At 38.3% G+C, this 14100-nt stretch overlaps 1 protein-coding gene across 7 annotated transcripts; it reads left to right on the plus strand.

Annotated features, from left to right (window-relative positions):
• The first annotated feature begins 1923 nt into the window (after window positions 1-1923).
• Window positions 1924-13773, plus strand: ndel1a (nudE neurodevelopment protein 1-like 1a). 7 transcript variants are annotated; one of them, XR_014117143.1, is made up of 11 exons: window positions 1924-2308; window positions 3626-3722; window positions 5966-6119; window positions 7591-7739; window positions 8571-8707; window positions 8927-9100; window positions 9842-9933; window positions 10264-10412; window positions 10748-10827; window positions 11117-11150; window positions 12534-12639. XR_014117143.1 is itself a non-coding variant. In XM_027002690.3 (10 exons), the coding sequence occupies exons 2-10, from the start codon at window positions 3637-3639 to the stop codon at window positions 12570-12572; spliced, it is 1017 nt and encodes a 338-aa protein (XP_026858491.2). In that variant the 5' UTR covers window positions 1924-2308; window positions 3626-3636; the 3' UTR covers window positions 12573-13773. The 7 variants fall into 7 exon arrangements, 6 of the variants coding, with proteins under 6 accessions (XP_026858491.2, XP_026858493.2, XP_026858494.2 ...); XM_027002690.3 differs by lacking the exon at window positions 10748-10827 and having other exon boundaries at window positions 11114-11150; window positions 12534-13773; XM_027002692.3 differs by lacking the exon at window positions 10748-10827 and having other exon boundaries at window positions 11114-11150; window positions 12537-13773.
• The last annotated feature ends 327 nt before the right edge of the window (window positions 13774-14100 follow it).

Genomic DNA, 14100 nt, shown 5'->3' on the forward strand with positions numbered 1-14100 from the left:
AAAGACATCGTGGTTGAAGTTTGAACCTGACTTCACGAGATATACTATTAGTACATGTTTACTACCATTTGATTTTTAACTACAATGTATTGTCCATTAATATAGCTGGAGCTAAGAAATTAATAACTTTGTATTTCAGGAACAGGACATTTCCAAATGCAATTAATAACTCAGAGACATGGAAGAGCAGGCTGCTAGTTTGATACGTCATATTTGGCACTGTGTGGGCGGGGAATGCGCATCAGTAGAGGAGAGTACCTGTGGGCTTAAGCAGTAGTGAGAACAAAGGAAACAAACAAGGCACAGGTGCTTGTGCTTAGTAATCAAGAGATTGGGAGTGGGGCAAGTGCAGTGTGTGTGTGTGTGTGTGTGTGTGTGTGTGTGTGTGTGTGTGTGTGTCTGTCTGTCTGTCTGTCTGTCTGTCTGTCTGTGTCAGTGGGCATGTCCTTCAGGCTGGGTGCCTAGCGTACTGTGTCACTAAGAAGCTAAGATCATTGTAAAAAAGGTCGACACTGACCGAGTACAGACTCATTGACCATCACATGGCCATAGAGACCAGCATACATAAACAGTCCTGGTTACCTAAAGAGCGGAGACTGTGCTAGCAATGCCAGGACAATAAGATTGGGACAGAGCTGAACTTTCTAACTGAATATAATAAATTTACCCAGATTAGAATTAAATTACAAAATTAGTCACATATTCCCAGAGTTTTAAAAAATCTCTCTGATGAGAAGCTGCCTTATGTTCTTGGTGAACAGAAAGAGTTCAGCACACTGGCAGCGCTGTACATTCACTCCTGCCACAGTCTGAGGGACCATATCATATACCAGAGATACAGAGCCTATTATTATTATTATTATTATTATTATATAATGGTGATAGGAGTATTGTAGTTATATTATTAATATGGTGGTTGTTATTACTATTGGTAGCAGTTGTATTATTGGTGTTGTCTATTATAGCTTTGACAATATGAATGAATATTTGTCATGCCAATAAAGCACCATTTGAATTTAATTTAATTGACTCTCTCTCTCTCTCTCTCTCTCTCTCTCTCTCTCTCTGTGTGTGTGTGTGTGTGTGTGTGTGTGTGTGTGTGTGTGTGTGTGTGTGTGTGTGTGTGTGAGTCTTTCTGTCATTACTCAATATTTACTATGGCTTTACTTGATAATTATCACTTTGTATCTACGGGATAAGCTCAAAGACTTAAAGGTAATGGAAGGCTCCACTTACCCAGACCAGGCATTTATATTGTGTTAAGATAACCACTCATTCCGTGGCAAGAAAACAATGTAATTCTGTTTATTTGCCAAGTAGACCAAGGACAGTTTTTTGTTTGCATGTTTATTGATATCATTTTTCATACATGTTTCCAGTATATACAAAATACTGTCTATGCCTACAATTATAAATGTAGGGAATACAAAATTCTAATGTATCTATTGTATCACTGCTAATGATATGCACTTTATGGTAATTTACATGAGATACTGTCAACTTGTGAGTACAATTTACATTTCAGTCCATTCAGCTGTCTTTTATAAGAAATCCCATGCATGAACTACTGAAATCATGCTTTCACACACACACACACACACACACACACACACACACTTGACATTGGTGACTTGGCATTTTTTCATTCTCTCGATATCAGTAAAAAGTCTACAGAAATAGTCACAAGCAACATTCCACTTGGCCTAAGTACATTTTAGCGTATCTTTGCATCTTGCTTGTGATAACACGCCATACTGATGCAATCATTCCATTTTGATGCAAACGTTTACAGAGCAGAAGTTATGGGCTAAGGCTTTAACACAGCGCCCTCTGCAGCTATATATATTTACAGTTTTCTGCTAAATTCGGCCTTCCTTGGCCTCGGTTGGCAATTTCGTCTTCGTTTAGAGGACTAAATATCCGTACAATTACAATGACAGTCCAGCGCTATGCTTGGGCCTTTACATATACATCCAAAAGAATGTTGGATTAGACAATAGGGGGCCGTACTCTAACAATTTTCAAGAAAGATTAAAATCTTAAATCGGTACCTACAATGACAATAAACGTTAGTCGACTTTTTTTTTTTTAATTTAAGTAAAAGTGGGAGTAACCAAAAATAAGGCAGATCGCTTGGGGAACTTCACTTAAGAATGTGACATTCATATCTGGAGATTTTTTGACACAGGGTGGCTTTGCGAGGTTTGACTAGGCAGAGATTATTACGTCATCAGAAAAATGACGCGCCTCTGGTGTGTTTTTGGATAGACGGCATTCTCAGATAAACGCAGAGGCTGGAAATGCTAAGGTAAGTTTGATGAAAGGTTTGGCTTTCGAAATATATTGCGTGACAGCCAATATTAAGAAAGGTTTGGGTTTTTTTTTTCGTCTGGCTATCTCGCTAGCTAGCTAGCAAGGTTGGCTAATGTTGTGAAGAACTGGAACAAGTGAATAACGATGACAACATCGTTCAACACCAACTTCAGTTATAAATCAAAACTCCATATATGTTCATAATAGTAACGCTGACGACATTTATCTAGGATAGACATAATTCTATGTTGGGTCAACTAACTAAATAGCTTTAGGCTAGCTAGAGCTTTTGTGGGGGATCATTTAGCGTTATTTCTGGCGTTAACTAGCCCAGATAGTTGAGCTAACTAGCTAGCGTAAAGTTACCACTGTGTAATCACGCGCCCCAGTCACATCGTTGCTAACTAACTAACTAACTTGGCTATAGCTTTTTCTTTTTTTTCTACCGCTGATGACAATTCTCATTTTATTGTTTAAGTTCACAAGTGGAATTATTCACTTTAATGAAATGACAGAACCTTCAATATTTATTATAAAACAACGTTAGCTATCTATATAACAGCTAGTTTATTTTGTTTAAGGTGTAACTACTATCATTATGCTAACCTAGCTACCTAGTTAGTTAACTAGCCAGCTAGCAAGTTTGTCCGAGACCTAAAAACTGTGATTTGAAATAGTAGCTAGCTTTTTTTGATTGATTGATTGATTGATTATTGCTGCTGGTTGTGTTGTAGTCCTACACTAAAAATAATATGGAGATGAAAAGACTAGGTACTAATTCGTTGTTAGAGTTTCTTTTCTTAGGGTCAGGGCAAGGATAGCTTGCGTTAGTATCATAAGCTAATTTTCGCCACCCTCATACTTTTGCACTATGCTGATTTGTATAATATTGATGAGACTCATTCCCCAGTCAACATCTGTCCTGAGGAGAGCACAACCACACAGACCTATAACACTGGTGTAGTATACAGCACAGAAATATGCTTTCCATGGAATTGTAATTTTTTTTTTAAATATAAGTTGTGCATCTTTGTTGACCTGTACTTGAAGGGTCATGGGTGAGCTAGGCATATAATTTAAAATAGCTTGGTACTGGATGTTTGGAGGTCATGTTTGGTCCTATTGATTTTGTAGAGACTGACACTGCAGTGCAGATGTAAGCTGAGCCTAGCATTAAATGACTCAGTTGTACAATGTTATTGTGACCCGTTGATCAGGGTAGAGGCCAAGATGGAAGCATTTTTCCCTCCCGTTACTTAAATCATCTTTTTGCATAATTGTGATTATTATTAACATAATTGTAATCTTTTAGGTTTATCTGTCATGGATGCAGATGTGATACCCAAATTCTCCTCCAAAGATGAGGAAATTGAATTCTGGAAAGCACTTTGTCTCAAGTACCAGAAAAGGTAGGTCACAATAAGTTTAACTGCATTATGCCATAGGTCTTACCATTTAGCTGACGGCACTTAAGAGAGTTCTCTCTCGACCTTGTTATCTTGGAGGAGCTTTGTTAATTTGTGACATCACTGCTAGGAAGGAAGTTACCTTAAAAAGTGTGACAAAAATGAAACCACACTCAATCACGTGATGGAGGTCCTCTTTCTTTCAAAAGGCACTAGGCCAAACTTTTTAACATAGATAGCCTTTAGCTACGTTACGGCTTAAAGGAATAAGCTTTATTTGGTGTCGCCCATGTTAGGAAGTAAACTCTTAACAAAGAATAAATGAAAGCAGCCTAAGTTCAAACAACAATATACCAAGTTTTACACTTTAGATGTAGCATTTGGGCTGGAAGTTCATCTCCCCAAAAAGCTCAATCTCATTGGTATGTTCAGAAGAATGGCTGTCTGTAAAATACTAATCTGTAATATGGTTTACACAGTCCACTACCAGCGGCTTCCTCTTATAGGTTTTTGTTGTAAGATGTGCCAGTCTTATAGGGAAGCCATTGGCTGCAGTTTTGTCCCACTACAGCTAAGATTAGGAATAAAAGATGCGTGTGTTACATGGGAAAACACATTTCATAGAACTGCATATACATTCTATCCTGGAGGACTGGGTTTAGACTAACCTGATTTACAATTACCCTCGCCATTGAAATGAAGAGCTGCTAATAACACAGTGCATTTTTAGCCTAACGGTAAACTAGTCTAAAGTTACGCCTGGGTTACATAAGAAACCCTGAGCATGCCAGAGGTTTACAGTCTCACATATTTACAGAACACCACAATCTGAGCAGAAGCTTAGATATACAAATGAGAGCTGTTCTTGTTTATTTAATTAGGATTTACTGTTACTGCCAAAGAAGACTTTGGTTACATAGCCAAAGACATTTTTGGTTAGTCAGAAATATTTGGATTTTGCAGAGTGGTTGTGAGAGTTTGGCAGTGCTTGATTAGGTTTGGCAGCCTGCCTCCAATTTGCTAATGGCTTATGACTATTTATTAGATATGTCGCATGGAGGCTGTTCCTGATCTCTGCGACACATGACTAGGGCTTCCTTTGCACACCACCCTTCTCTGCCCAGCAATTTAGAGACCAAAGAGGGTGCAGGAATGTGTCACAGATGATAACTGATAGTGCTGCCTAGCCACACTAGTGGTGCTCTTGAAACAGATGGATGCACACATCATCCCACCCTGTTCTCTGTCTCACCTGTTTATACAGTGACTATATTGTAAAAATATCTTTCAGTTATGGTTGACACATGATACTGGGTGATTACATAGCCAACTCTGAAGAGTTGCCCTTCCCCCAGTCACCAGTCAATCCTGAACTCTTATTCAGAATTCTATGCAGAATGCATGAGTTGAGGTGTTTTTAAGCAAATAGAAAAATAGAATGGCCTTGGTGTGACGAAACAATAATTTTTCCTAGATGTGCTCTTTTAGGAAAGATGCTCTTCTAGGCATCAGCATTGATCCCTGTATTTCAGCAGCATTTTAGTTCAATGGTATCTTGAACTCTAGCCTACTGTACTGGCTAGGATGCATTCTGTGTGTAAATGAAAAAGCACTTTTGTAAGGTGCTCTGAATGAGAACATCTACCAAATGCTGTAAATGTAAAAGTAAATGTCTGTGTCCATGTGTGTGTCTGTGTCAACATGTGCATGTGTGCACGTTTTTGCACATGCATGTGTGTGTGCACATTAATATATCAAGCACAGATAGCATTTATCAGGTGTCCTTGACAATACCTTAGCTTTTTCTCCAGTAGTATTGTAACTGCTCTGAGCTTTGCCAAGTATAGAATAAGGCAATAGTTCACTGGCCAAAGGCATCCAGAAATCTTTTTTGGGATAATTTTATAATAGTTTTTCTTTTTGATGTAAAATAGACTTGAATAAACATGTGTCAAAGGCCAGCGGTGTATTTCATGAGTCTATCAACTGTATTGTGTATAGAGTGCTCCTTCTGGAAATGGCGTTAAGGCTACAAAATTTATACCCTCTGTACTAGCAGTTGCAAAAAGAATAAGCTGCAAATGTGAAGTATATTAAGGAAGAATGTAAAACAAATGATCCCTGTTTTATTTCCCTTGTATTAGCCTGTTTGATGAGGACTGATCAAATTCAGTTAATTTTAGAAATATACAAATTGTGAATGTGTTTTTTGTTTGTGTTTGTGCGTGTGTATATGATGTGCTCAGCTGTAAGGAGGCACAGGAAGAACTCCTGGAATTTCAGGAGGGCAGTCGTGAGCTGGAGGCTGAGCTGGAGACTCAGCTGGGCCAGGCTGAACACTGCCTTCGAGACCTGCAGGCAGACAACCAGAGACTGCAGCGCGAACTCGACACTCTTAAGGTGACAGAAATGGAACCAGCCTGGAGACTTACTGAAGCCAGGTTCATTTTCATGCTCCCGTTGATGAAGGCAGAACTTGCATCTTTAACGCCATGTTGTGCTTCGTTTTTTTAAGTGCAATGCATGTTGACGTCACATTTTTCCTGGCACCTTGGCTAAAAAATTACACTCACGTGAAATATGTGATGAAACATATTCCTGTGCCAGGACAGCACTGTTAACACTACCCTACCCTTAAGTAGTGATTCATGTTATTTCAGCATGCTTTTTTTTATCATCTCCCTTTATTTTCAGATGACCATATGCATAGTATATGGTACTTTCATGTGTGTTCTGTCTTTGCAGTTCCCACTGCATGCTTTCCATTGATACATTACAAGCCCAGCTGTGTTCCATTATGCACATGTGAGAAGTCAGGTACCTTTTGTCTCCTCAGTGTGTAGTTTCTATAGATGACGTCTTTTCTTGTAGGTTATTGTGTATATGAGAAAAATAGATTGAAAAAGCTCTCTGGATTTTTGTTGGTGAAGGCACTGCAAAGAAGCCCAATACTGTAGTGACAAAGCTGACTAAAGTTCAGTGTTGTATCTGGATGTGAAATGAAAATTATTTAGACTAACCATAATTTCTAATGTGTAGACCTTTTTAAAAATTGTATAATATACATGGAAATTAAATGATCAGATCACTTGGCAACACAGATTTATTCTTTCCCCCAAACTAAAATGGGTGGTCCTTTATAGTAAAGGCTACATTTAAAATGTTTAAAATGGCAGGACAATTAAATTTTATGTTAATTATATATTTAGAATTAAGGCTGTTATTACACTTAGAATGTGCACAGATGTACTTCCAAAATGTACAATGTATGATTTTGCCTATATTTGGCATCAGGAACATTCGTCTTTCAGTGTCCAACGGTATTCTGCCATCAATAGTCCTGATCCTCTTTATTTGGTACCACTTTTCTATACTGTACATAATGATATTTGAGTATACTGGACCAAACAAATATGGGTAATAGAGAAATTCTGAAAACATTTGGAACATGTAACATTCAACATGTAAAAAATACATAATAAACAGGTTTTGGGTTTTTTTGGGGTTTTTTTTTTTTTGTTTTTTTGCAGTAACCAAAATTGTTGGCCAGTGAATCAGTGCAAGGTCTATCCTATTTTGGCATATTGTTCTTCCAGTAGGTCACTAGCATATATGCATTTATTTTTTCATTGGCACAAAAAACAGTTTAAAATGTGAATGTATAGTGCTAGCTTTTTTATTCTTAGCCTAGGAAGGAGAATGCTCAACAAGAATTTGTGTGTCCATAGCAGTTTGTCAGATATTGGCCCTGCCATTAAATTTGACTTGAGTGTGAGAAAGCAGTAAATATGTATCCCACAGACTAAGCACAATGAAGCCTAAAAGCGCACACAAAAAGAATTAATGTGTCCCCTTCTGTGTGTGCTTTTAGGAGAAGCTGGAGCAGCAGTATGCACAGAGCTACAAGCAGATCTCCATTCTGGAGGACGATCTGGGCCAGACCCGGAGCATAAAAGAGCAGCTGCTCAAATACGTCAGAGAGCTGGAGCAGGCCAATGATGACCTGGAGAGAGCCAAGAGGTCAGAGGTCGTTGCAGCGGCCTTTTTCTGCCATAGTAGTTACATATCTCTGTAATCTTTACTGACTCCAGTGTCTTGTAAAACTACTTTGATGTTTATTGGAAATTAGTGTTTTACGTAATCTTTTGACTTTTCCCCTAAAAAACATCACCATTGGTTTTTACATGTAGACAAACACAGGAAAAGACACTGGGGTCAGAGTATGTTAACTGCTGTGCAGTACCACTAGTAATGTTGTGCAGTACCTCTGTGTAGTGCTACTGTCAATTAATATTCTGAATTGATTGTTATCAAATTATTAAAAAACCCAGATAATTGATTGACAATTAATATATGATTGTTGGGGGAAAATAGCAGCACTAGCTTGGTTGTTTTCCTGATGTCTGTAAGACCATATAACAGTACAGAGAGAGAAATATATACATAGGTTTGATCCAGTCAAATATCAGTTTTCTGTGTGTCTCCCCTCCCCCCACTGCTTTTTAAAGAAGGAATAATTGAATTTTTGACCAATTTTGACAGCGCTACTATGCAGTACCTCTGGTGATCCTTTTCAGTACCTCTACTGATGCTGTGTAGTACTTCTTTGTAACTCTTGAGATGTTGGGGATATAGGGATTTTGTTCTAACTGCCAAAGTTCTTGCCAGCAGCTGATTGTCATATGGTTCCTCAGCCAGTCATGAAAATTAAATCACTGTATCCCTTTCATTGGAACTGATGCCATAAATAACCTCAGTGTTTATTTCACTGTGTCCTGTGGTCAATCTGAGTTATGGGTTTGAGCAATTAAAGTTTTATATTCAAATTTCTGTGATGTTTGTTCCCTGCAGAGCTACAATTACATCTCTGGAGGACTTTGAGCAGAGACTGAATCAGGCCATAGAGAGGAATGCCTTTCTGGAGAGTGAGCTGGATGAAAAAGAATCTCTCCTGGTGTCTGTGCAGAGATTAAAGGATGAGGCTAGAGGTGCTAATTGACTTCTCTCATTCTTCAACCTGCACAGTGTCTCTTGGTATTTCTGTCTAACTAAAGAAAGCCCTCTCTTTCGCTCTTGATTCTAAAGTGTTATTGGGTCCCTCTCTCTTGATTTCTCTGTCTAACTCTAATTTAAACTTAGAGGAAATGTATATTCTCTGCATATGTAACATGTACATTTTAAAATGTGGTGTGCGTATGTGTCTTAAGATCTGCGGCAAGAGCTGGCTGTGCGTGAGAGGCAGCCTGATTTAACAAGGATGTCTGCTCCCAGCTCTCCGACTCCAGACAATGAGAAAACGGATTCTGCTGTGCAGGCTTCTCTCTCACTGCCTGCAACACCGCTTAGCCAGAGCCTGGACAATGCCTTCAGTGGTCAGAAAGGTACAGCTCCAGATACAGCCCTACACCAGGAAATGAGTGGGACTGTGAAGTCACAAACATCAAGAAAGGCTTTTGATTATATGTATGTATGTGAGTGTTTTGTTAATAGTGAATAACCTTAATTCAAACTTGCAGGATTACTGTTTCTCCAGGCGAAAAAAAATTAAAGCAGATGTTCTAATTTAATTATACAATCTATATAAAAAACAAAACAAAACAAACAAACAACAGAAGAAAGCCTGGAAAAAAAATCTAAATTAGTAGTTACATGTGACGCGAGGAGGCTAAGCAGGATGCGGGGATGAGTCGTGGGAAACAGAACAAAATGTTTATTTCCAAAACAGAGAATGTAGCACTCAGGCACACGTAAGATTAAACACGGACAACATTAACAATTAAACAAGAGACTTGTACACACGCACTATAATAATACAAAACAAGGAGCAGGTGTGAAACACGGGGATGGTGTACGCGCACACACACATTGGGCTGGCGGGGGTAGACATCTGGGGGGAGGGGCTGTATGTACCGTGATATTACTGGAAGTATTTAATCACAGTTTTCCTAGCCAGGATGTGGGAATAAGTAATGGTTCCTCATGTCTTTTTTAAATGAAATGTTTCTTTTATTTCTCTAATTTGTAAAATGATAACAGTGACTGTAGAACGGTTAAACTGTTTTGTTTAATTCACTTGACTGAGCGTATGAGGCAACTACTGATAGATTTTTTTTCTTCTGCAGTGTTGCCTGATGGGTGTAATAATTCAGCCCTTACTCCAGCTGCTAGAATATCAGCTCTCAATATCGTTGGGGATTTATTACGCAAAGTTGGGGTGAGTACTGGCACCAAAGTGCTTCTTTACAGGACTTGAATCTCCACCACCTACATAAACTGGGAGAAGCATAAAAACTGGCTTTGCCTTGTGTTCACTGTGAGGATAGTAACAAATGATAGAAATAATTCTTGAACACAATCCATGGCATTATAAGATTGTATTGTTTATAGCATTATTCAAATTTATGTTAGCAAGTTTGATTGGGTACAAATATTTAACGCTTGCTTAACATTCCAATAATTACTATACATCATATCATTACTATACATACTATATAGTACTAGAGCTTTCTAATGCTTTTTGTCACTTTTTACTTTTCTTTGGCAGGCTTTAGAGTCTAAACTTGCAGCCTGTAGAAATTTTGCAAAGGACCAGGCTGCAAGAAAGAACTATGTCATCAACGCCAACGGAAACCTTATAAACGGGGGGATTCATCAATATTCACACTCACTGCACATGTCCTACTTTGACAAGGCGTGAGTATGCCCTCTCCATCCTTTCAGGAGTCTTGCATGTCAAGAAATGTTGCCAGCCACCACCCAGTAATCAGACAGTAGTTAACTGTTGGTTTGATCAGGTAACCGCATTTCTCATGTGTATTAGAATCCAGTTGTGATGCATTATCTTATTTAGCCTAAAGCTCATTCATAATATGTATTTGTTTTTAATTTTAGTTTTTGGTTGTTTCCCTTAAGGTTGCAAGATGGCTTCAAAAGCCATTTCTGATAATAAACAATAATTTCATAGAGGGCTTACAGCAGTCTCTGGTCATATACTTAGTGGCTACTTATCACCTGCATATGTCTTTCAGATGTACTGACAGGCTGAACTGCCCTGATGGAATTTTTTCTGGCTATTATACCTAGTCATCAGATGAGACACTACCAAAGAGTATGACACTGACAGTCAAATACTTTGCAGTAATCAGAAAGTGATCTATGAAAAACCCCATGGAAACAATGCATAACTTGTGCATAGTGCTACCAGCAATCAGATAACATCTGAATACAACAGATGAGGCAGCAATATGTCCTATATAATTCAGAGTTGTGTGTAAGACATGGTATTCTGTTAATTATACCTGTAAGGTAGGCATACCTGATAAAGCAGTTACTGGGTGTTTATAGGGGAAAGAGCCATCCTTCTCAGACCCTGACCCTGTGTGTTTTTTCCCCAGCAGAAGAGAGAGAGTCATTTTCCCTGCATTTCTATGGGTAATTGAGCTTAGTAGAAGCTGTATGTGGGGTGCTTGCATGCTGGTTAACACATCCCCTTTAACCCATTTAGAATAAGCTTCTATTATCCTGTAGGACTGAATCCTGTCATCTCCATTAACTGCTTGGTGGTGGTTCAAATCTTTTGCATCAAGGTGCACCCTACAAGTGTGTTCTAACCATGTTTCTTAACCATGTTTTTTTTAAAAAAATTTAACTCACTGATACCATGGGAACTTGTTTTAGTCACCAGCCTTAAAACACTGCTTGGCCTTTTCACATGGAAGGAGAAAAGCTGCTGTTACATTCAGATGAGACTGATGATCTTAAACATGACAATGTGTTAACAAGAGTGGTCTTATGGAGTTTACAGTTAACCTTAAACTGAGCCAGTGGTTCCTCTCATTATCTGCCTGACAGGATGCCTTTCATCTTAGTTTTTGTAATAAGAAGTGAAGCCGAGCACAAGGGTAGCTGGGGTTAGTGACTGTTTCCCTTTTCACGTCTGCATGCTGCATCTGTGGGGGCTGGCTTTGGGAGAGGTCTCCACAATGCTCCATCACTGCGCTGCTGATGCAGTACACGGAGAAGGACACTGAGAGGAGATGCAGAGCACTAGATTTTTAAGTGTTATTGGGTCCCTGCAGTTTTTGTCAGCATCTAGCTATTACCACTGTGGGAGAGAAAATATATGGCATTGCTGATTGCAGCTGGCAAAACTGCTTAGAAACTAAAAACATTTTTATTTGTAAAAAGTACAGTCTGAAAATTAGTTTCATCAGTTTTTCATAGTGTAAATTCAGTTTCCAATGCAGTACTAGTGGTTATGGAAGGCAGGATGTATGTGTGGCTGTGGCTGTTGTCTGCTGGTTACTTGATTTTCCTCATATTGAGTCCTAGAAGATATTACTTCTGTAAAAGTATTGAGTGTCTTGTTTTTTACTTTGTGAGTCATCAGACTTGATGTATCCACATTTTCAATTCACTCTGTTCATCTGGTGCAAACCTTTCTCCATAATTATTTTAGGGTTTGACTGGTTATGTGAAAACTTGAATACATACTCTTCTTGGTACAAAAATATGATTTTTTGATTTTTTTTTTACTGTGATGGCTAAATCAACTCACTCAGTAGCTAACTATTCTGTTCCTTGCACAACACATTTATAGAAGTACAGTAACCTACCTAGTTGGCATGAATTTCACATTTAAAAATATACAATCATATAATAAATCTTGGGTATTATAGAGTATTACTAAAAATGTTTCTTCCTGGTGCATGACTATAATAGTGCCTACAGTGATATCCTGAGCAATATGCTATAAGATGTTGTGTTAATCAGTAAGAAGCTTCTAACCAGTATAACTGTGTTTGGTGTTTGCAGCAGAGCGGTAAATGGCCTGGACCCTGGTGTCATGACTGACAACAATCCACCTTGTACCAACTCTCCCTCAAGCCTGGTGCCCTTCAGTGTGTGATCCTCTGATACGCACACTGAAAAAGACTTCTCATGGCTGCCTACACACAAGGAAATCTTCCAGAGCACTACATTACATACCCAGTCAGACAATGGTGTCTCCATTTATTATAGTTTTGTCCAGTGGGAGCAGTAAAATGTTGGCTTCTGTAGGGCAGTAACAGAGTGTGCTATGCAGCCAGTGGCAGCCTAAATAGTAGTACCTCAGTCTGTGTTCTCACTGGACTTCTGTAATGCATCTTAACTTAGAGCACATGTTAATAGTTTCTCATGTGTTTGTAAATGTAATACTTGTTTAATGCTTGCATATAGAAATCTGCTTGTAAAAATATGTAATATTTAACTAACCTTTATTATCCATTGCTTAATTTTTGTTGGAAAATGAAAATGTATTTTAAAAATGCATCTATTTATTGGTAAACCTGTGAACAAAATTAGTTGTGATGCAAAGGGAACGTACACTTTTACACTCTTTCAGTATCACAGGCTTTACTGTAGACGTGTGTTCATGGGATAGCCAGGAAAGGGCTTGAATTTCTCATTTTAGACCAGTTCTACCTTAATGAGCCCCAAATACCTTAACAGCTTGTGAGTTCCTTTTGAAGGAAGAAAGAAAAACATGAGATAAACCATCAATAAAGGGTCTAATGTGGTATGATGGTTGTAGGACAGTTAGAAACTTGTGTGCACTCAAGTATTCACTTAGGTCACCACTTGGGTCAGTGATGTGATTCATAGAAGGATGGGTATTTCCTCATGCCACATCTTGGTGTTCTCCATGTTTGTCCGTGTACCTCCAAACATGACTCGATGTGAAGTTGCAATTGTTCCAATATTTGAAAGTAAATTTGTTGAAAATGTGATAAAGGGCCTTTTCACAGGTAGCTGTTAAACTTTTAACAGAATGTTGGCCATATCCATTGTTAAATTGACATGACTCATGAAACGTCTGTCCCTTAATTGTAAATTTAAGTCTCAGTTTTTGTTTGATTTCAGCAGAAAGACATACTTTCCTGTTATTGCACTTGTGAAATACTGTATTGAATTTGCTTGAAATGGCAAGTTTGCTTGTACTTTTTCTAGTGAGTACAAAATTGTTGTGAAATGACTGTATTGTATTACAGTAATACACTGCACAGCAACTAAACTAGTTGTGAAATCTCATTCATAGCAGTAAAACAACTGTGACATAACCTAAACCATGTTTAGATTTGGACAGTATATAAAATGGCATGTGATGAGTGTGTAAGCATGTCATTTTGGTTACAGCTCCCCGAGAGTTACATGTCTGTACTTCCAAATATCCATAGATGGATATGGTTTTTAGCTGTGATTATTTTAAATAAGAAATCCTATTTCTGGGATTCTAATTAAACGACCATGCATAGGAAGATCAGCTTGATATAGAAAAAGTAACCAAGCCCGACAACTGAAAAAGCTAGAAGGATGATCCGAATGATTACAAGGGCCAACC

This window comes from Electrophorus electricus, chromosome 15 (assembly GCF_041902795.1).
Source record: "Electrophorus electricus isolate QZ-2024a chromosome 15, ASM4190279v1, whole genome shotgun sequence".
In the NCBI taxonomy this organism is placed as follows: Eukaryota; Metazoa; Chordata; class Actinopteri; order Gymnotiformes; family Gymnotidae; genus Electrophorus; species Electrophorus electricus.